Source organism: Pleuronectes platessa, chromosome 18 (assembly GCF_947347685.1).
Source record: "Pleuronectes platessa chromosome 18, fPlePla1.1, whole genome shotgun sequence".
Lineage (NCBI taxonomy): Eukaryota > Metazoa > Chordata > Actinopteri > Pleuronectiformes > Pleuronectidae > Pleuronectes > Pleuronectes platessa.
In genome coordinates, this window is record NC_070643.1 from 22,866,243 (window position 1) to 22,888,742 (window position 22,500).

At 44.6% G+C, this 22,500-nt stretch overlaps 2 protein-coding genes across 3 annotated transcripts in view; one reads left to right on the forward strand and one right to left on the reverse strand.

The window, feature by feature from the left end:
- The window catches only part of si:ch211-191i18.2 (uncharacterized protein LOC564095 homolog), a 6,035-nt gene extending 296 nt beyond the window's left edge, over positions 1 to 5,739 (reverse strand). The window contains exons 1-5 of one of the 2 annotated variants that reach the window (XM_053447386.1): positions 5,566 to 5,736; positions 4,068 to 4,151; positions 3,714 to 3,805; positions 1,271 to 1,361; positions 1 to 503 (exon numbers count right to left, since the gene is read on the reverse strand). The exon at positions 1 to 503 is cut by the window's left edge and continues 296 nt beyond it. In XM_053447386.1, coding sequence (XP_053303361.1) covers positions 1,287 to 1,361; positions 3,714 to 3,805; positions 4,068 to 4,151; positions 5,566 to 5,632 — 318 coding nt within the window. In that variant the 5' untranslated portion in view covers positions 5,633 to 5,736 and the 3' untranslated portion in view covers positions 1 to 503; positions 1,271 to 1,286. Of the gene's footprint in view, positions 504 to 1,270; positions 1,362 to 3,713; positions 3,806 to 4,067; positions 4,152 to 5,565 lie in introns of both variants that reach the window. The other variant, XM_053447384.1, reaches the window with a different exon arrangement.
- A 16,305-nt stretch (positions 5,740 to 22,044) lies between these two features.
- The window catches only part of vps45 (vacuolar protein sorting 45 homolog), a 7,863-nt gene continuing 7,407 nt past the window's right edge, over positions 22,045 to 22,500 (forward strand). Inside the window, exon 1 of the mRNA XM_053447347.1 lies at positions 22,045 to 22,294. Within this exon, the coding sequence (XP_053303322.1) occupies positions 22,202 to 22,294 (93 nt within the window). The 5' untranslated portion in view covers positions 22,045 to 22,201. The remainder of the gene's footprint in view (positions 22,295 to 22,500) is intronic.

Sequence of the window (22,500 nt, forward strand, 5' to 3'; positions counted from 1 at the left end):
TCCAGAGTTCTGCTGGTTTCCACAGTGCTGCTGGTTTCCACAGTGCTGCTGGTTTCCAGAGTTCTGCTGGTTTCCACAGTGCTGCTGGTTTCCACAGTGCTGCTGGTTTCCAGAGTGCTGCTGGTTTCCACAGTGCTGCTGGTTTCCACAGTGCTGCTGGTTTCCAGAGTGCTGCTGGTTTCCACAGTGCTGCTGGTTTCCACAGTGCTGCTGGTTTCCACAGTGCTGCTGGTTTCCAGAGTGCTGCTGGTTTCAACACATTTAGATTCGATGGTTCGTTTCCCCGTCAGGTTTATTAGATATTTATCCTCAGAAAATATAAACATGGAAGCTCATTCCTATTATGTATGAATATTAATACTTAAATCAGTACTGCCTCAAATAAAAAAGTGATAAGCTGTGAAAACATGTGATTAAGTTTTCATATTTATCAGAAACATTCTGATAAAGGTCTGTGATTGGCTGAGCTCCACCAGGATCCTCCCACCTCCGGTCTGATTGGACTGAAAAGCAGAAGAAACAGAAACACGTTGAGAACCTCATCATCAGGTCGAGGCCCGTGAGGAACTGGTTTCATCAGAACATGTCAAACCCAGTCGCAGTGGATTCAGTGTAAAGTTAGATTATCACATTATTCTAAAGAAGAAACTCATGTGTCCCATGTCATGTGATGTGTGTGACAGATCTTCAGACGGCCTCCAGGCCTTGGTCCTCAGACAGTCGTGTTCTGGTCGGATCTCTTTACTGGTTTTCTCTAAGGTTGGATGTACAGCTGATGGAACCAGTGCTCCTTGTTTCTACAGATGCTTCATGGAACTGGTTTCATGGATTTGTCTTCAGAGACTCCGGCTGCTGATTCACAGGAACTTCACTTCACTGTGACCTGCTCACTAGTTTCAATATAAACCTGTGAACTAACCAACTAACAACATAACCTGCTAACTAATGTAAACACATGAAGCCTCCACATGGTGGCGCTCAGGAGTCAAAGATCATTGTTTTACTGTTGCTTCATTTAAATTTAAACTCTTCTGCAGATTCAATTAAACTCTGTGTAATTTAATTATAATTTAAATGTATTTTTCATATTAAACTTTCCACTATGTGAATCCAATTTCTTTTTTATATAAAAATACAGTTTATGAATTATTTAAATATGAATTAACCAAAGTGTCTCTCCCAGATTCTTCATTTTAACGACCTCTGACATCACTGTTTATCATGTGTGTGTTTGTGTGTGTGTGTGTGTTTGTGTGTGTGTGTGTGTGACCTGCTGAGTGTGTCTCTCATAGTGTGTGTTGTAGCTGCTGCAGATTCACACTGATCATGATCATCAGGGTCCAGAAGAGTGTCCTGATGGCCTGCAGACACACACACATCATCGGATAAACACACAAACACAAACACACGCAATAATGTTTAAGAGTTCATGTCACCTTTTCTAGAGATTAAAAAAACAAAAGTCTCTGAGCTTTATGTGGATTTGATTTTGTGAAAAATAACAAAGTGAGTTGTTCTGTGAGACTGAGGCTCTTCTTCTCCCTCCTCTTCCTCCTCTTCCTTCTCTTCCTCTTCTTCACTTCTTCTTCTTCTTCCTCCTCTTCCTCTTCTTCCTCCTCTTCACTTCTTCTTCTTCTTCCTCTTCTTCCTCCTCTTCACTTCTTCTTCTTCCTCTTCTTCTTCCTCTTCTTCACTTCTTCCTCTTCTTCCTCTTCTTCTGCCTCCTCTTCCTCCTCTTCCTCCTCTTCCTCTTCTTCCACTTCTTCCTCCTCTTCACTTCTTCTTCTTCCTCTTCTTCCTCTTCTTCCTCTTCTTCACATCTTCTTCCTCTTCCTCTTCCTCTTCCTCTTCCCCTTCCTCCTTTTCCTCTTCTTCCTCCTCTTCCTCTTCTTCCTCCTCTTCCTCTTCTTCCACTTCTTCCTCTTCTTCCTCTTCTTCCTCCTCTTCATTTCTTCTTCTTCTTCCTGTTCTTCCTCTTCCTCTTCTTCACTTCTTCTTCACTTCTTCTTCTACTTGCTCTTCCTCCTCTTCCTCCTCTTCCTCCTCTTCCTCTTCTTTCTCTTCTTCCTCTTCTTTCTCTTTTTTCTCCTCTTCCTCCTCTTCCTCTTCTTCGTCCTCCTCCTCTTCTTCCTCCTCTTCCTCTTCTTCCTTCTCTTCCTCCTTTTCCTCTTCTTCCTATTCTTCCTCTTCTTTCTCCTATTCCTCTTCTGCCTGTTCTTCCTGCTCTTCCTCTCCTTCCTCCTTTTCCTCTTCTTCCTCCTCTTCACTTCTTCTTCCTCTTCTTCCTCTTCTTCCGCATCTTCCTCTTCTTCCTATTCTTCCTCTTCTGACTCCTATTCCTCTTCTGCCTGTTCTTCCTGCTCTTCCTCTTCTTCCTCTTCCTCTTCTTCCTCTTCTTCCTCCTTTTCCTCTTCTTCCTCCTCTTCACTTCTTCTTCCTCTTCTTCCTCTTCCTCTTCTTCCGCGTCTTCCTCTTCTTCCTATTCTTCCTCTTCTGACTCCTATTCCTCTTCTGCCTGTTCTTCCTCTTCTTCCTCCTCTTCTTCCTCTTCCTCTTCTTCCTCCTCTTCCTCTTCTTCCGCCTCTTCCTCTTCTTCCTCTTCTTCCTCTTCTTTCTCCTATTCCTCTTCTGCCTGTTTTTCCTGTTCTTCCTCTTCCTCTTCTTTTGCTCTTCCTCTTCTTCCTCTTCCTCTTCTTCCTCCTCTTCCTCTTATTTTGCTCTTCCTCTTCTTCCTCTTCTTCCTCTTCTTCCTCTTCTTCCTCTTCTTCCTCTTCTTCCTCTTCTTCCTCCTCTTCACTTCTTCTTCTGGTTTTCCTCTTCTTCCTCCTCTTCCCCTTCTTCTGCTCTTCCTCTTCTTCTGCTCTTCCTCTTCTTCCTCTTCTTCTTCCTCTTCTTCCCCTTCTTCTGCTCTTCCTCTTCTTCCTCTTCTTCCTCTTCTTCCCCCACTTCCCCCTCTTCCTCTTCTTTTGCTCTGGTTTTAATGAACTTTATCATTGCAAGTGAAAAACTAGCAATGGGGAAAAGTTGGCGAATCAGATGTGTGTGTAAGGCTGGACTGCTCCACTGCGCTGTCGGGGGGGTTTGGTGGCAGCTCGTCTGGGAATCGAACACGTGTTCTTCAGACTGACGGGCAACATGCATGGTTTCAGGCTGTGTGTTGGACAGGTCCGGTGTCACTGGTGGAGAGAGGCTCTCTCTACTTTTAAAAGTACACATGACTCCAGTGTTTGTGTGTCGATGTGTGAAAGTATTTAACATTCATTCTTTCACATTGATTTAAATAACAATGTGTCATTCATAGTTATTTGAAAGTCAAAGTGTTCTTCTTCTTTCAGACGTTGTGAGTTCAGCAGGAGAAACGTCTGATGAGAAGGTTGGCTCTCTAAACGAGTAGCTGTCACTGATTGGTCCAGATATTAATTTCTATATTAAATCCAGGAGACGATCAAACATCAGGTCTCTGAATTCCATCTGACGTTTGACTCTGGTTTCATTTCAGCGAATCGGAGTTCGAAGAGGTTTCGGGTTAGGGTTAACCTTAAGCCTAAAATAACCTTAACCTTAAGCCTAACCTTAACCTTAACCTTAACCTTAAGCCTGACCCTCTTTAACTGTTTAATTGGAAAACATTGCTGAGTTTAATTTGACCTTTAATAGAATATTTCAGTGTAAGATCATTATTTACCTTTATAAATGAATGTGTGGTTACTTACTGGAGGAACAGGAAGTGATGAGCTGTTCGGGACGTCGTCGCTCTCGATGAACGGTTCACTGAACTTCTCCAGGTCCTCACTGCTGCTGTTGCCTGAGAACAGAGAGAAACCTGAGGAACCTGAGGAACCTGAGGAACCTGAGGAACCTGCAAACATCACATCACCCAGATCCAGAGCTTTGTTTTTATTTGACACTGACTCTTTTAGAACAATTCATTCTATTGAACTTTACTGTGAAATCTGGTCCCAGACGTTTGCTGCCGTGTGCGATGTCACAGTGTAAATACAAGTCTGCAGAGAGAAGAACACAACGAGCTGCACACTTCACTGCTGGAGACACAACGAGGCTCTTACTGTAGAAGCTGTACTCGAAGGTGGCGTTGTAGTCCGAGTCGTAGTCCGGAGCAGGAGTGAAGTCGTAGTCCTGAGCCTGAGACACTGAGGACACAACACACCTTCATGTTGGATGGAGCTAATGCAGTGTCCTCCTGCTTCACGCCATTCTGCTAAGCTAGGCTAACTGTAGCTTAGCACTTTGAGCTGTGAAAGTGCCTTAAAGTCGTGACTGCTTGTTAGCAACACATTAGCTCTGTGGCTAACTGGAACGGGTGTGTGGGTGTCGAGGAGGAATTCAAACAGAACCAGAATTTGATGAATAAATTAGCATTCCCTCTACGGTTAGCATAAAACAGGTCAAACACATTGTAAAACAAAGTACACACACACACAGACACACACACGTAAAAAATGTAACTGTAACTGTAACTAATGTGAGATTCTGTGGGAAAGGGTCGTAAAAATTATACGACCTCGTTACCTTTAATAGGACTCCGTCTGCAGGAATGTAAACGAGTGTAAACGAGTGCAAACGAGAGTAAGAAGTCTGTGTGATTCTGTAACATTATTGTTACAATTACAAACTGATGGAAAACACAATGGGACAAACTCCGCCTACAGATATTTGAAACGAGCACACGCACAAACACACACATACACAAACACACACACACACACACACACACACACACACACAATATGGGAAATGAGGGGGTTGGATTTCACTTGTTACCAAACAGGAAGTGTCATCACTAACAACCTGTCAATCACATCCGTGGAGGAAATGAAAACCAGGTGACACACACACACACACACACACACACACACACACACTCAGAGACAATGTGGGCGGGACTATCTCTCCAGAGGAAGAAAGTGAAGAAGACAAAGCTGAAGAGGAAAAGAATAGAGGAGGAGGAGAAAGGACAGAGGACCGAGAGAGTCAAAGGAAGTGAAGAAAATCAAAGCTGTGGGGGGTCAGTTACAGTGTGTGTGTGTGTGTGTGGGGGGGGGGGGGGGGGGGGGGTTGTTTAAAGTCCCATGATCCAGAAAAACTTTACAAAAACCAGCTGTTCCACACACACACGTTTGTACTTCTGTCTTAGTGAGGACACTCATTGACATAATACATTCTCTAGCCTCTCCCCCCCGACCTTAACCATCCAAACCTAACCCTAACCCACCGACCAGGTCTCAACCCTCAAACAGGTATAAGTATAGGAACACTACCGAAGTGAAAGAGGTGCCTAGTTACACTTCACAGGAGAACCAATCAGAGAGAGGACCATCACTGACCAATCAGAGGACGAGCGAAGTGTCCAACAGGAGCTGAGGGCTTCACAGTGTGATGTTTCTGCACGTGTGTGTTTGTTGTCAAATCCATTCATAACTTCATCTACAACTAATGTGAATGTTATTACTACATACTACACAAAGAACAGGAATTAAACAGCTGCAAAACACACACACACACACACACACACACACACACACACACACAGTGTTTGAGACTCACCAGCCGTCAGCAGCAGGATCATTGAGGCTCCGCTCAAATACACAGAAAGAAAACTGAGACTGGACATGACTCAATGTAGAGAGAGTTAATGAGTGAGAGACAGAGACAGAGACAGACATGTGATGTCCTCATCAACTGAGTTCTGAATGAACACACAGAGAGAAAGAGAGAGAGAGAGAGAGAGAGAGAGAGGTGGGAGGGAGTCATTCTGGTGTTCCTGCCAAGTTTTTTCCCATGAAGAGAGAGAGAGAGAGAGAGAGAGAGAGAGAGAGAGAGAGAGAGAGAGCTACAGTTACTATAATCTATAACCTATGACCTTTAATCTATAATTGATCATCAATAAACAGACGGACCACGCCCTCCAACACCTGCTCACACTCGGAGCTCCACCCTTCAATCATTGACCAATCAGGTGGGCTCTACATGATTACAAAGTGTGCTCAAGGTGTGATTCAGTTCACACGCTCTCAAACATCTGCAGCTTCCTGTGTCACAGCTGGAAGTCAAACAATAGAGGCTTCGTCCTATTTCCAGTTTCTACTGTTCACAATGGAGTTCACAGGGAGACACGCCCCCTGCTGACTTCAGCAGTGATGACACATCTAATTTGGGGAAAGAGAATAAAGGTCGAAGCTTCATCCACACATTTGAAACTAAAACATTTCCAATTGAAAATAAAGGAACTATTGAGTCTTCTGGTCCTGATTTTCTGTTTAGGGACATTTACCTTGTTTCTCCTTGTGTTTAGTTGTTTTTATTTCAGTGTTCTGTTTCCTGTTTTATTTTGAAATGATGCTCCTTGTTTCAGCTTGATTTCTGATGTTTGACCTTTGACCCTCGACTCGTCTTTGTTAAGTTGTTGGTTCACGCTCGTCTTGATCTTCGGTCTCATCTTGTTTCCGAGTGTTTTCATTCTTCCACCTTAGATTTATTTATTTGTAGTGATACATGTAAAGTATAAACATTTTAAATATAACCATTTCAAAAGAAGTCAATTTAAAATGAAACATTTCAAATAAAAAAAGAAAATGAAAGTATAGTTGTGTGAATTAGCCTCAGTTCTCCTGCAGCTGCAGATGTGTGGTAACAGCTGGAGACGTCGTGCATGACAGCGGGCATTAGCATCTCTTCTGAGTAGCGTTAGCATAGTGATGGCGCCTGTAAGTGGTAACAGACATTAACAAAGGTAATGCTAAGCTACTAAGTCCCCTCCTGCTTTTATTCTGAAAGGATTTTCTATATAAATATATGTACTCACTTACTGTAATCTGATCACAATATATATGTAATTTAACTTTATCCAGGTATTTGTATTTCGTGCTATTTAACATCAAATGTATCTGACAATAAAGTAAAATAATTTGGAACAAAAACTAAGTTTTGTTTTTGTTTTAGTTTAAAAAGTGAGTACTTTCCTTCACTCTTCTACATAACAGGTACTTTCACTTTGGATACTCTGTGTACATTAAATTGATATTACTTACTATATATTATTATACTGTAACTAAGAATTTCTGTCGCTCTGTCACTGTGAAACAGTTTTTATTTCCCCCTCTAATCTGTGGAAGAGACTGTGGGCGATCAAACCTCTGATAATCTCCTGTAATCACAGCTGACGACATAAAACACACTTTTCACTCAGTGATTAATCTGAACAAACGTCTGAGCTCCGAGGAGCTGCGGCTGTAATCTGCTGTAATCCTCACGTCCGTCTCAACAGATCCAAGGTCTGTGTTGTCAGCAACAGGAGAAAAGACTCGTCCTTCACCCAAATGTTTAATTTGTGTTTATACTTAAAGCTGCTTCACATTGTGATGAAGAGGTTTCAACCCTGAGTTCACCACAGTCACCACAGGACGACAAAGAGAAAAGACACAACATGAAACAAGACAAAATACACATGGTGAAATGCATCGTGGGAAACAGACACAGTCATTCATCACATAAATCCCCAGATTAGAATCACGTTCAGACTCACACACACACACACACACACACACACACACACACACACACACACACACACACACACACACACACACACACACACACACACACACACACACACACACACACACACACACACACACACACACACACACACACACACACACACGTCTCTATATACATGTGAGGATGTGGAGGTCAAATCGTCCTGAATTCATCATGCAACTCCCAGCTGATGGACACGTCCTCGGGGGGGCGCTGCCTTGCCCCAGGGCATGCTGGGAAAGTTGTGTTGTTCTCATGGTTTCTAAATTTAACTGTGACAGTGGCTGAACTGTGTGAGAGACACCTGCTGGTTTTAGGCTCCGTGTGGGGACTGTGTGTGTGTGAGACTCTCTTTTATGCGTCATCACAGACTGAAAAAGAGAAACTTACAAAATAAAGAAATGTAAAGTGATTAAAAATGTGATGAATGAATGTGACACTGAACATGAGGTCACCGTGACCTTTGACCCTCAACCAACACATCAACTTTCACCTGAAAGTTTCTGAATATGAAGAAATTCTCTTAACGTATCGTGTTCATAAGAAGGGGACGACGAGCAGAAAAGTATAAAACAAAATCTTTATGGGTCAATGGACACAATAGAAAAATATATTAAAGTTAAACTGAATTAACATTTGGAAACTTCAGTGAGTCGACATCAGACGTCTTCCTCTAGTTCAATAAATCTAAATCTCTTTCTCTCCGATGAATCCTAGATAATATCCAACTGAAGCCAGATCCTCCATGTTAGCAGATAAACGTTAAATAAACGTTTGTCAAAGATGGTTTCTGTCATTTCATGTTTGATGATATAAAAACCGGCAGCAGACAGGGGGGGAGGGGGGGGGGGCAGCAGCAGCTTGTATTAATGGTGCAAAAGAAGAAGAAGGAGGAGGAGGACCAGGACCAACCTCAGCTATAAACTCTGCTCTTAGTTCTCCACTTCCTCTCTACTCTCCATCTTCTCCTCCTGTTTCTCCTCCTCCATCACCAGCTCCAGCTCTGTTCCAGGTCCCGGTCCAGGTCCAGGTCCCGGTCCCGGTCCCGGTCCAGGTCCAGGTCCAGGTCCAGGTGTCTCCAGCGGCTGGATGAGAGCCTCATTCAGGACTTTAATCATCCTCGCTGCCTCACCTCGATCCTCCACCTGCTGCAGGTCACACACCGACTTGAACGACCTGAGGAGTTAACATGGCGACACAGAACGTTATTACCATAGAAGAAGAAAAACTCAAATCACTCAACTGGTCACAAGGAACGATTCTCATTAAAAAATACAACCATAGCCACAGTGAGGTTCTAAAAGTAACGCATGTCATGAGGACACGTGTCTGCCGCCTCCACGAAGAAGAAGAAGAAGAAGAAGAAGAAGAAGTTCTGACCTGCGGAGGACGTTTGTCTCTGAGTTCAGAGTCGTACAAACTTCACTGAGCCAACAGCTGAGAGTGAGAGCGAGCTGATCCAGACCGAGACCGTCCAGACCCCCCTGGGACACCAGCTGGGTCCAACGCACCTGGAGGACAACGTCCCAACGTCAGAGTCACATCATCAACAACTGAGGCAGAGGAGTGGGAGGAGTCAGAGGAGTGGGGGGGGGGGAGTGGGAGGAGTCAGAGGAGTGGGGGGGGGGAGTGGGAGGAGTCAGATGAGTGGGGGGGGGAGTGGGAGGAGTCAGAGGAGTGGGAGGAATGGGGGGAGTGGGAGGTGTGTCAGAGGAGTGAGGGGAGTCAGAGGAGTCAGAGGATCCAGAGGAGTGGGAGGAGTCAGGTGAGTGGGAGGAGTCAGAGGAGTGGGAGGAGTCAGAGGAGTCAGAGGAGTGGGAGGAGTCAGAGGAGTGAGGTGAGTCAGAGGAGTCAGAGGATCCAGAGGAGTCAGAGGAGTGGGAGGAGTGGGAGGAGTGGGAGGAGTGGGAGGAGTCAGAGGAGTCAGAGGAGTCAGAGGAGTGGGAGGAGTGGGAGGAGTCAGAGGAGTCAGAGGACAGTACCTGCAGAAAGTCCCTGAGTACCGGCGTCACACAGACGTCAAGCGGCTGCAGACGACAGCAGCATCCTGATGGGATGACAAAGGAATCTGTAGAGATGGAGGAGAGGTCGTCTCTGAACTGGTTGGTCAGGTGACCTCGATGGACGTCCACCATGAGGACAGACTCACTGTCACCCCCTAAGGATGCCAAATGGGGGCGCCACACCTACACAGGTACAGACAGGAGACGGTTGAGCAAGATGATGGGTGGAGGAAGTTTGGATGAAAATAATAACAAGTCTTTGATGACAGATGTGACTGAAGACAAAGCATTTGGAAAAGACAAATAACTGCAATCATAATAATAATAGTTAACAATGATAATATTTGTTATTATTATTATTATTGTTAGGTTTATGTGTAAAGGCTCAGTATGAGCTCCTTTCTTGGACCTTGTTGACCCAGATGTGCAGACGCTCCTGGTCGGTGAAGCCTTCCTGTCGAGCCTCCAGCAGAACGTTATCAGGGAACCCTTCAGGAACATGTGATGTAGTTCCCCTGAAGAACACCAGGGGGGTCAAGATGGTCCCATTGGACACAGCGCAGAGGACGATGTCAAAAAGAGGCGAGTCTCCAGGGGAACCACACAGCTGGAAGGCCAACTGGTTCTGGTCGTGGAAGGAGTCCGAGTCGATGAAGATGGAGAACTCATCCATGCATCCGACGGAGTGAAGAGGAAGAGCTTTACTGTGAATCTGCAGCAGAACAAAGAGACGTGGTTAAATGTCACAGACAACAGAATACCAACGTTAGGTTACAAGCTCAGTGTGAAGGAGTTAGTGACATCATCAGGTGTCCTATATGTGGACGAACACAAGTGGACCTGCGTAAAGTGAAAGGCAGGATATCTAGAGACATCAAGTGGTGAAGTTACACATAAGAAACCACTGAAGACACAGAGGAGGAAGTTTCAGATTCACATCTTGTGTTCGTGTCTAAAACACTCTTCTGTTGACATGAATGAAAGCTGACCTGTGTTCGTAGCGATTGTATGAATGTGTGGATTTTCTTCTGGATTCTCCTCGGCAGCACGGTCTGGCTGCTGGCCTGCCGACCGGCATCATATCTCAGCATGAAGTCCACAGTCCAGTTGTAACAGTCGATCAGTGGACTGTCCTCTCCCAGAATCCCCCTGGCCCTCTGCAGCAAGACGTCTTCACTCACGACCAACTGCTGCTCTCTCCAGAGCAACAAACTTTCTGCCAACTTCTCCGTCTTCCCGCACCACTTCCTGGCCCACAGCCCTCGCTCCAGCTGCCGAGTCCAGGAGCAGATCCGTAGCACAGACGTCTTGCAGCGCCACGGTGCCTGAGAGACGCCGTGACAGAGAGAGGAGAGGACTTCTGCCAGCTGGGAGAGGGACAGAGGGGCGGCCGGAGGCTAGGGCCCAAACAGGGAGAGATTGGAGGTAAAACAGGAAGTTATGCCAACAGAGACCATGCAGCTCTCACATCTGCAGCTTCAGCAGCGTCCTCCTCACCTGCTCAGGTCGTGGGCGGAGCCCCAGGAACGTGATGGTCATGGCAGGTGGAGAGGACAGGGGTGAGGGGGAGGTGAGAGGTTTGACCTCCAGCTGGGTGGAGGTCTTACTGACAGGCAGGAGGTGGATGGGGATAAACGCCCCATGGCGCTGAACACCTGGTGAGGTCACACTGTGAGGAGAGGGGGGGAAGTTGTGTGTCTGCTGAGCTCCATCAACGTTCAGATCTGAAACAAACGATTTGAACACTCAACTGTTTGCTGTGTTTCACTCTGGTGCCACCTGCTGGAGTCTGGTTCCCGATGTTGTGCTGAAGCTTAAACTTTGATTTAAACTGACATTAATTTGAAAATTCTATGAATATCAAATTCTAGAAATAAACTAGTAGGTTTAAATAAGGTAAAGTGAAAGGAATCTAATTATGTTCGCACAGTCACTTTGTGTGTGTGTGTGTTACCTGTGTGTGTGTGTTACCTGTGTGTGTGTGTTACCTGTGTGTTCTCTGCAGTCATGGTCAGGTCTCTCTATCAGGTGATTGGCCATCACGTCTCCTCTGTCGGAGCAGAGGGAACATGACACACACTCCAACCTGTGAGACAACCTGAAACACACACTCACACAGTCACTTGTTCTGATATCTGATACGTGAAGAGACACTGACTTCTGTTCATCACAAACAGGAAGTGAAGGTGATAAACGGCGGTGGCTTGTTACCGTGGGCCTGACAGGAACAGGCTCTCGTACTTGGGGTGCCCCCTGGAGGCTGAATGGTTACTGTGAAAACATCACATCAACACAATCACACAACAGTTTATTCAAGCTCAGACCAGAAAAGATCATGTTACATGTGTGAACCGGTTCGATTCCTTCATGAGAATGACGTCATGTCAAAAACATGTACATTACACATGAAAGGAGCGAAGTCAGTTATGTTTGTGCTGAAATAACAAAGACGTCAGATAACAAAGGTAAGGATCAGTTGAGCTAAAGCTAACGACCAGACGTACTTGATCATGTGGTTGGCGTACGACGTGGAGCAGCACGTGAGGAACCTGCAGAAGGAGCAGTGGACCACAGACGGGAAGTGAGAGTTGAAGTCGTGAACGACAGACAGACACTCGACACAGTGCTGGAGAGGCCGAGAGACACCGGCTGCTGTACTGGAACGGAGAGAGAGAGAAGGGGCAGATTTAGAAACTGACAAGGGAACAGTGTAAATCACAATGTGAGCTCAGAACCACAGACACAGAATCCGTTAACACTGACGCCTGGTGGAGTTCTCCAGCGTCTGAATCAGAGACTCGTGTGAACTGATCTGGTATCAGTTTGAAAACTCTGGTTTGTGTTCGAGTCTGGACAGAAACTGAGACTTTAGTAAACGATGACTCAGACGTTCTCTTCCTGATTGGTTCTCATCAGTCACATGACTCGACTAGCAGCGCTGAACACAAAGCGTTGCTAACACTTCCTGTCCGTTACACTTCCTGTCAGTAACACTAAGCAACCAGCTGCAGAGGAGACAATCAACTTCCTGTTTACATCACATGACCAGTGTACGTGAAAATGTCACGTGACATGATTTTTCAGGTGTATCAGTGTCGTCGGAGCCTCTGACTGATCCAAAGACTCGAAGCTTCGATCTGATCATGTGAATATAAACTGTACAGGTGCGTCGCAGTACCTGAGGTTGGCCAGTAGGGGGCCCAGACTCTCCACTGGTTTCCTCTTCGGAACATCCTGTGGCGGCGGGGGTTCAACGTTTACCACCTGAAACCCAGAGAAACAGCTAATCTCAGAGATGAAGCTCGAATAAGTTCTGACACAAAGGAACGAATGGTCCCAGGCTCCACAGCAACCGCAGCTGAGGCTTATGGGTAGTGTAGTCCACCAAAATGTCAGATAAGACCTGATCTCTTAGGACAGAACCCTGCAGCGTTGTGTGAGGTGATGAAATGTGATGAACAGTTTGAATCCTGCTGCCTCAGGAGGTCATCACATGACATCTGGACACATGTTAACGGCCTGAAGTGACTTGCCTTGCATGGAACGACAGCTTTCTTTATCGCTTCTTCACTCTCAGCTCCTTCAACCACAGAGTACGTCCTCACTGTCACCTGCAGAGAGACACACACACACACACACACACACACACACACACACACACACACACACACACACACACACACACACACACACACACACACACACACACACACACACACACACACACACACACACACACACACACACACACACACACACACACACACAGGAGTTGTTCAGCTCTGAGACAAACAGCAACGTCAGATAACACCATGTGACCTCGAGGTGACGTCTACCTTGGTTCCAGGCGTGAGTCCAGTGAGTTGCGGAGGTCTGACATGGGTTTTGTGATGCAACAGTTTGTGTTCCATCCTTTCTTTAATGTACAGGAAGTTAAGACGACACTTGTCACAGCTGAACATGTGTTTCTTCTGAAACACACACAGTTGTAGAAAAGTTAGTTTGAGCCGAAAACATTAAAACACCGTTTCTTTTACAGTTTACACAATATAAATCCTGTTGAGTATCTTCATGATACTTAAATCACTTTAAAATGAGAAAATCTGAGCTAACTTCTGGGTCACTGTGACCTCTGACCTCTTATCAGTTCATCTTTGAGTGACAACTGGTCAAAATGTGAAGAAATTACCTGAGGACAGACTTGAGATATCATGTTCACAACAGGACGTGTGTGACTGTGTGTGTCTGTGTGAGTGAGTGAGTGTGTGTGGGTATGTATGTGTGTGTGTAAATGTGTGTCTGTAAGTGTGTGTGTGTGTCTGTCTGTGTATCTTAGTGCGTGTCTGTGTACCTGGTGTTGGGCAAAGTGCAGCTGGTAGCAGGTGTGACTGTGCAGGACTCGCAGACAGTACTGACAGAGCAGGTGCTTGGTGTCAGCATGAACTTCCTGAAAGTGCGACCACACGTCGGAGTAGAAGGACGACCTGAAGTCACACACCTGAGCACAGGTGAGAAGCCAGAGGTCAGAGGTCAAAAAGAGCCACGGTGGAAACGTGTGAGCAGCAGTTGTTGTCGTCGTCTCACCTGGCAGACGTACGGCATCTCTCCTGGTTTGTGAGTGTTCTTCATGTGCCGGAGGAAAACTGGTTCACTGCCAAACGCTAGCTCACAGATTCTACACGTAACTACACAACAGACACACAGCATGAGGAAACAACACACTGACATAAAATAACTCAAGATTACACATCACACAGCAACAAGACGACTTGGCTGTCAACTCCAGGTGTCAAGTATAGGTCACGTGTGAGTGTGAGTGAGTGTGTGAGTGTGTGTGTGTGTGTGTGAGAGTGTGTGTGTGTTAGTGTGTGTGAGCTACAGACCTGTGGAGTCAGACTGACAGTGAACAGCCTCCTGGTGGCTGTGCAGTTTGAATGGAGATGGAAAGTGACGGAAGCAGTGAGGACACGAGGACATCGAGTGTCCGTCCTCCTGAGACATCACGTGTTGCTGCATGTGTCTCATCAACCTGAGAAAAACAGCGACACTCACTTCGTATTCTTTTCTGACAAACTGGAAGGCGATTTCTATTAAAATATAAAATATCAGTAAAAACATGATCTGCAGTAGTGGAGAAAATGTCTGAGCCTTCAAAATAAAACACAGTTCTTTACTGGAGGACTTCAACTCTGAAAACCAGGATGAGACGCTCTTTGTCCTTCCTCAGTTAATCTGTGGTGCAATTTAGACGTGAAGCAAATTTATATCTTTTTATGGTTTTGTCCATAAAATGGAAAATGTATTTTGATGTTTTCAGAGAGTCTGAAACACAAAGACATGAATTTCTAAATAAATGTCTCGTATCAACTCGGCACGTGAGAGTCTGGAAGCAGCAGAAGTTTCTAGAAGGAACAGAATTGACGGCAGGACTCAGTGAGTGCACGTGTCTCACTCCAGGTTGTTGCACAGCGTCATGGGACAGTGGAGGCAGCCGTACGGTCCAGGGAACTTTCTGCTATGCCGCTCGGGTTTGGTGGAGATTGTTCCTGCTGCTGAGCCGTAATAAAAATCTTCCACCAGTATCACCAGTTTCCCCTGAAGGGGGGCATGGGCGGCTTCAGATAGGTCCTGCTGGCTGCTGCTGAGGTCAGAGGGGTGGGCGGTGCTGGTGAACTGGTCTGACAGGAAGTCATCAGACGATCTGCGAGTCCTCTGCAGAGGAGAGAAGACGTTAGACTGAAGGAGGCAAACAGGAAGTAGATGAAGAGCGTCAGCAGCTTAAACTCACAGCAGGAAGTCTGGATCCCATCCTGGAAACTCTACTGCTGCTCTGAGAATCTCTGGACACTCGGGACGTTGTCTTCTTCTCTCGGCTCCACATGCGAGATTTATTCTTCCTCTTCAAGTTCCTCCAGAGGAGGAGACTCTGAGCAATCTCAGGGCTGCACAGCTAGAAAGGAAGAGAAAGATGAAGAAAAGCAGAAGGGGGAAGACGAGGAGGAAGAAGAAGAGGAGGAGAGGTTATTCTGGTCGTGACACTTTATTCTCCTTCTATAGAAACTGATTGAAGCTCTCAGAGCTCTGGAGCTGAACGTCTGTGATGCGGTTGAACACTTACACACATGAATCCTCTGAGCTCCGGGATGAATCCGTACTGAGACAAACAGACAGTACAGGCGGGAGGAGACTGTGGCGCCAGCTGACCTGAGCAAACAAACACACCTGGTTCATCTCACAAATAAAAGAGGACGAGAAACTTCCTCCAACCGTCTTTCAAACTCTCACAACTTTCTTCTAAATTCTGAATTGACTGTTTGTGTAAAATGAGGCAGGTGACATAATGATGATAATTCTCTATGGTTTGAATACTTTAAATAGAATCCAAAGATTCACATCAGACCCCCCATTATAATCACTGTCAGTAATCCTAAAACCGATTATATGTTTGATGAATTGTCAATAATCAAGCAAAAATACAATTCCTTCGGTTTGTTGATTGGAAATTTACGGTTTGAATGCTTTATAATAGTAATTTTCTGTTTAAAAGTGATATAAGAGACGTTAACATAGACACAATAACCTGAATATATAAAAAAAACATTACATGAGTGTATTTATTATTTACGTTATTTATGTTTTTATTTTGTATAAATGTTGGTTGCGTGTTTGTTCTGCTGCTGGTACAACAGACAAGGTACTTTGATATTAACTGAGGTATCGGTGCTGATGAAAATATCCCATCAGACACCACTGATCCAATGACACGTCTTTAAAGTTTATAACATTTTGACACATCAACATATGACAGTTACCAACTGATGACGACACATGTTTGATGTCACAGTTTTTGGTTGAGGGTGAAACTGTAGTTATAGGACATGTGTGTAATGAATGCAGTTTATTTTTTAAAAGGTTGCAGGAGCGTTGGACGAATGACGTAGTGAACGTTATGTTGATGCGTAAGACTCTGCTCCATCACATCTGTATAGATTATGTGTATTAATCTATTGGCAACTCAAGTAAAAATCATTATAAATATAATGTCCTACTTATCTATTTATATTTAATTATCTCCAGTCCGAACACATGCTATAAGATTGTGATCATCACAGAAACAATCCATGTTGGTCAGCAGAGTGAGATTAACAAAACAGCTGGTTTGAAAATCGCAGCATTCATGTGTTTCCAGGAGATGAGACAACTGTCCACATCTGTCGAGGTCAGGTGACCCTGTGCTGAGTGTGTTCAGGTGGTGGATGAGAAGCAGCTCAGCTCCTTGACAGAAAATAAAGAAACTCAGTCAAACCTTTGTGTCGCAGCTTCAGTGGAGCTGCAGGTCGGCTGCAGATGGGAGGAGGCTTCTTCTTCTTTGACGCTGGCTGTGTGGTCTGTGTTGAGGTGAGTGACAGGATGGGTGTGGTCTTCAGGTTTGTCAGAAGCGAGCTGGATTTGAAGTTCACGTTGTGGTTGTTTAAAACCGTCTGGGCTGCTTCACCTGAGACCACTCCTGCACCACAGACACTTGGAGGTTAGAAAACATGTCGTGTCTAAACTGCGTCTTTCTGATGAGAGGCGTACCTGTGATGATGGGGGTGGAGCCTTCCTTCGGTTCGGGTGGAGCAGCAGCAGGTTTTGGAGCTGGACGTGTGTTTGAGGTGGAGAACAGGGAGATGGTCGTGTTGATGTGACGACTTCCTGCAGGACTGATGACTGTCACAGTGATGGGGATCTCTACTGAGGTGAACCCGATGGCTGAACCATTGGGCTGAGAATACTGCTTCAGCTCTGCACCGCTACCTGAGGGATCAACATGAAGGTAAAATAAATTAACGTCTCTGCTCCGACTCAATGGATCCCCTGGTTTAACTGGTTCGGAATCTGTCGACCTTCCCTGTCATGATGGAGACAGACTGAGCTGAACTGACCTTTAGGAAGCAGAGGAAGCATCTGACCGTTCATTGTTAAGTCCAGAGGAGCATCTGAAGGCTACACACACACACACACACACACACACACACACACACACACACACACACACACACACACACACACACACACACACACACACACACACACACACACACACACACACACACACACACACACACACACACACACACGTTGAATCACAGACTACAGCACTGATACAAAATTGAATCTGATTCGTCAGAAACTTTGTTACCATCTCTGTGAGGTTGAGTGTGGTGGGTCCGCAGGTGTTCACTGGTTGGAATGTGATGGGAACGATCCTGACTGGTGGGGGTTCTTTTGGCTGCTGCTCCATGGGACGGACAACAGTCCTCACACCTGCAGAGACAGAGTCGTGTTTGAGGCCCCGTTCACCCCTGGTGTCCACCCCTGGTGTCCACCCCTGGTGTCCACCCCTGGTGTCCACCCCTGGTGTTCCCCCCTGGTGTCCACCCCTGGTGTCCACCCCTGGTGTCCCCCCCTGGTGTTCACCATCACTCAGGCTCCATCCACACAGCACGGTTTAGTTTGAAACTCATTCACCTGATGTCCACACTACTCTGGTGTGGTAATGAGTTTGTGTTTGGAGGAGACGAGATATTGTACAATATTGTCTTTTACCCTGTTCTTGATATTTGTGTGGAAAAAAGTTTTAATTCTAATAAATCTGGTAAATACAATAGACAACATAAATAAATTTGGTTAAATATGTGATCCATTCACTCACTATTCAAACTCAGCCCATTTTAACTCTTCACCTTCATCCTTCTCTTTTATTGCCTCTTGTGTCCGAGGCCAAACCTCCTGCTCCTCTTCATCACACTCCATCAGCAGGTCTCCACCTGCAGCTCGCTCCACCTCCATGGTCCCCTCCTCACCTGCAGAGGGCGACACAACTGGTGTGAACACATCAACGTGCGACTCGTACTATTCAGGTAAGTTGTGACGCGTGATATCCATTTCTGGGTCCAAGCTCATTTAAAGATGCCCGGGTGCTGTGTCTCTTGATGTATTTGAGGATGTTGGATGTTGGAAATGATTAAAAATTATTAAAAACCAGGTGACAGGTTGGTCTTTCCCAATGTTGGCTAGCTCCACATGTGACACGTCTACTTACTGTTATTCTGTGATGAAGTTTACATCAAGATATTTTCTGTAGAGTTCTATGAGCCTAATACATTGTTTGTTATATATTGTCAACAACTATTATCTATGATACAAAAACAAACCAGATGTAATGACAGAACCTCCAGTGACTTAAAGTTGCAGTGCGTAGAATGTAGTGACATGAAGTGGCAGCTGAACCCCCCCTCACCTCATCCCCTTAATACAGTCAGTAAAACATCGAGAGGGTTATTTTATATTACATTTCTGTCAAAAGATCCTTTTCACCTAAATCTTACACACTGGACCTTTAATACATGAATTTATAAATCACACTGGTTTCACTGGTTTCCAGCTGCTCTTCATCCCTGACAGATCATAAGTGACTGTGTATTGTCATTGACCAACATAATAAAACTGACATTACTGAATATAAAGAACCATAATGTACAGTCACACTTAAGAATGAATTAGTTGATGGATAAACTTCACGTTTGTTTGGGTGCTAGCTCTTAGTTAGCCTAGCTGCTGTGTGAACACTAAGACTCTGTTTTCTCTTGGACTTTAAAGAAGATCAAATTTAATAAATGTTGAAAACTTAAATGTTTGAAAGTTTTACATTTGAATTATTAATCTATGAACTGACTCAGAGCAGAACAAGCAACTGCCTTTAAACGGTTAGCAATCCCAGCTAACATGCTAATGAAAGCAGACAGGCTAGCAATGTTAGCATGAACAATATTTACATTTGGTCTACTGATGTCAACACGATGTCAACATGATGTCAACATTATGTAAACAAACTGTGAGAGATTATTTCATGATGCTGAGCTACACCCCCCCCCCCCTCACTCCCTCAGCCATTTTACCACCCAGCTACCAATGCTAGCAGGCTAGCCCAGCAGCTAACTGAGTGACTTAAAAAACTCTGCATGATATCTGAATAAAAAGTGAGGCGGGTGCTCGCTTACCTTATCCGGAGACTTTGACTTTCAAATGAGAACTTATTCTCCCGTTAACTGTATTTTTGAAAGAGTTAGTGAGTGAATGAGTGCAGACAGGAGGGCTAGCAGTTAGCTGCTAGCACCGGTCACACCGTTTGTGGCTGCTGGGACTGATCACGGCTCTCACCTCGTATTCCTCCGCTACGTCCCCGCCTCCGGCTGCAGTGAGGACACATGCACCACACCACGGCGGATGGATATCTCCCCGTGCTGGCCCAAAAGTCACTTTTAATAAACGGGAATAAACAAAATATGTATCTCATTTAAAATATAAACATGTTGTTATCTGAGATTTACCTTTAGCAGATTTATCAAGAGGTGACGTCAATTCAATTGCGTTCAGCAGCGTTTTATCCCCGGGTCGAGCCGAACCACAGCAGCGTGTCAACCATCCCCAACAAATAGATCCGAACTTAAGTCAGACTTTAACAACCAGTTGGCGTGACCCGGGTCGGTTCCGCCGGACCCGGGCCGGACCCGGGTCGGGGCTTCACCTCACAACAATAATAGTGGAGCATGAATTAGGCTTAGCTAATGATAGCCTAGTAAGCTAAGTAACGTCGCTAAAGTATCAACACTTTCCCGATAACATCCAGCTACATGATGCTAATTAGCATCTGAACACATGCTAACAGCTGCTGCTGAAGTTCAGTGAGACACTAGTTACTGATGTTTATAGTAATAGCTGTGATGCTAGCTAGCTGCCTTTGTCTAAGTATATATATATATATATATATATATATATATATAAAGTAACGATCAGCTCAAGTACTAATTCCCGTGTGTTCATCACATCTATAGCATGGGTTAGCTCAGGGCTCAGCTAACCGGCTAGATAAGCATTTTAAATATATTATTAAATAACAGCCTCCATCATTTTGAGTTGAGTGGAGTTGTGGATTTTTAGGAATGATTCAAAATTAATTTGCGAAATTTCCACTAATGCAAAAATAGAAACTTTATTTGATAAAAACTGAAGCTAGCCGATAAGCTAACATTCATCTAAATCAAGCTGATGATAAGTTACCTGAACAGGCCTGTATTGCTAAGTGGATTTTTTGATTATCATCAAAATCTTATGTACGTATCATATAAAATTCTTACTAATATTGATAATAATATTACAGCTTGTACAGGACAAACCGATCCCTGGTTCTGTTCAGTCTCTGACACGTTGACGTGTTCACCAGCTCGACCTGATCCACGGCTCAATGTCCAAAAACTACATGTACAGTTCATCCAGAGTGAAAAATTAAATTGATTATTAATTTCATAAAGACCTTTAACATATAATTAAGCTGACGCTTTATCCAAAGTGACTAACAATAATATGTTAAGACTGTATTAAGTTAAATTCTGAGGTATTTCTATTTCCATCTTATTTCACTGCAGAGGAAAATATTGTTACTACACAGTTTATAAAAGAACATTCATCAGTGTTTCTAATGTGTTGTTCCAGTTTATTGGGAACGCCCTGCATGCAACAGTCCTGTAATGAATCATGAAGGTTTTAATGTTCACTCTGCGTTCAGACCCTAAACTATAAATAAAGATGGGCAACATGAGTTCAGTGGCTCCGTCCCAACCAGAGTCCCTGAGGTGGATGAGGCCCCACTGCTCCAGCCACAGAGCGCTGGTCACCTGTTTCTGATCCAAGTTTATTATTATAACGTGTACAACAATGAGTAAAGTACATTTCCCTGGACCCTTAATAACACACATGACAAGTGTGAAGGTGATAAGTTGAATGGTTCAGAGATAGGGAAGATACTTTACACAACATTTGATCCGATTCGCCCTTAGTTGTGAAGGCGTTGTTCCTCCGTCTGTGTGCTTTTGCATCAAAATGGGTTAAAAACATGAAGGCTGTGGACAAAATGTATTAATGTGTTTAAACAACACTGACTCATCTTCATGATATTTACATGATAACAAAGAGCAACATAAAAGTTTTGGGCGTGACAGACATATTTAAAAAATGTGCATGTTAGTCATACATCATCTGTATTGGACAAAGAGGGAATAACAAAAGTAACATTTGACAGGTTCACATTAAATACTTATTCTTTATTAGTTGACTTGTAATTGATGACGTCAGCAACTCTCTCACTTTACAATCAAGCCTGTGTGTTTCCGACCTGAGAGGACGTGAAAGTCTCCAAATCCTTTTTCCAATATTTCTGTGACACACCATAAACGCACAGTATTACTAAAAGAACAACAATAATAATAAGCTTTAATAATAATAATAAGCTTTTTTAAATATATATATATATATTTGTACATTCTGGTAATAATATATTTTATAATTATGTCAAATATATGTTAAAATAAATGATGAGAAAATACACCAAAAAAACGCTTACTACGTACTGACGTTGGGGTCGTGCGTATGACGTCAGGACGTGATGGACCCGGAAACAACCAGCAGCTTGTTTTCGTTGTGAACGACACTACCAGAAACCTTAGACCGGACCAGACCGACCCGGACCGACCCGGACCGGACACAGCCGGACCGAACCGGACCTTGACCCGCAGCTGTCGGTGCTTCGTGAAGCCGCCGCCATGAACGTGAGTCTCGCGGTGAAGCAGTACGTCTCCAAGATGGTGGAGAGCAGCGGCCCCGGGATGAAGGTGCTGCTGATGGACCGAGAGACGGTGAGTCACCCGCCGAACACTTCCTGCTTCACTGCCATGTGACCAGGAACAGGAAGTCTCCACTGGAAGATCGAGTGTGATGATCAGTAACAACACAACATTAGAAACCAACAATGAATAAGAGCCCGAGAATAGCGCCACCTGCAGGCCGCACTGTTGGCAGCAACTCCATAGAATCATGTCGGTTCTGCAGAAACAGTCTGACC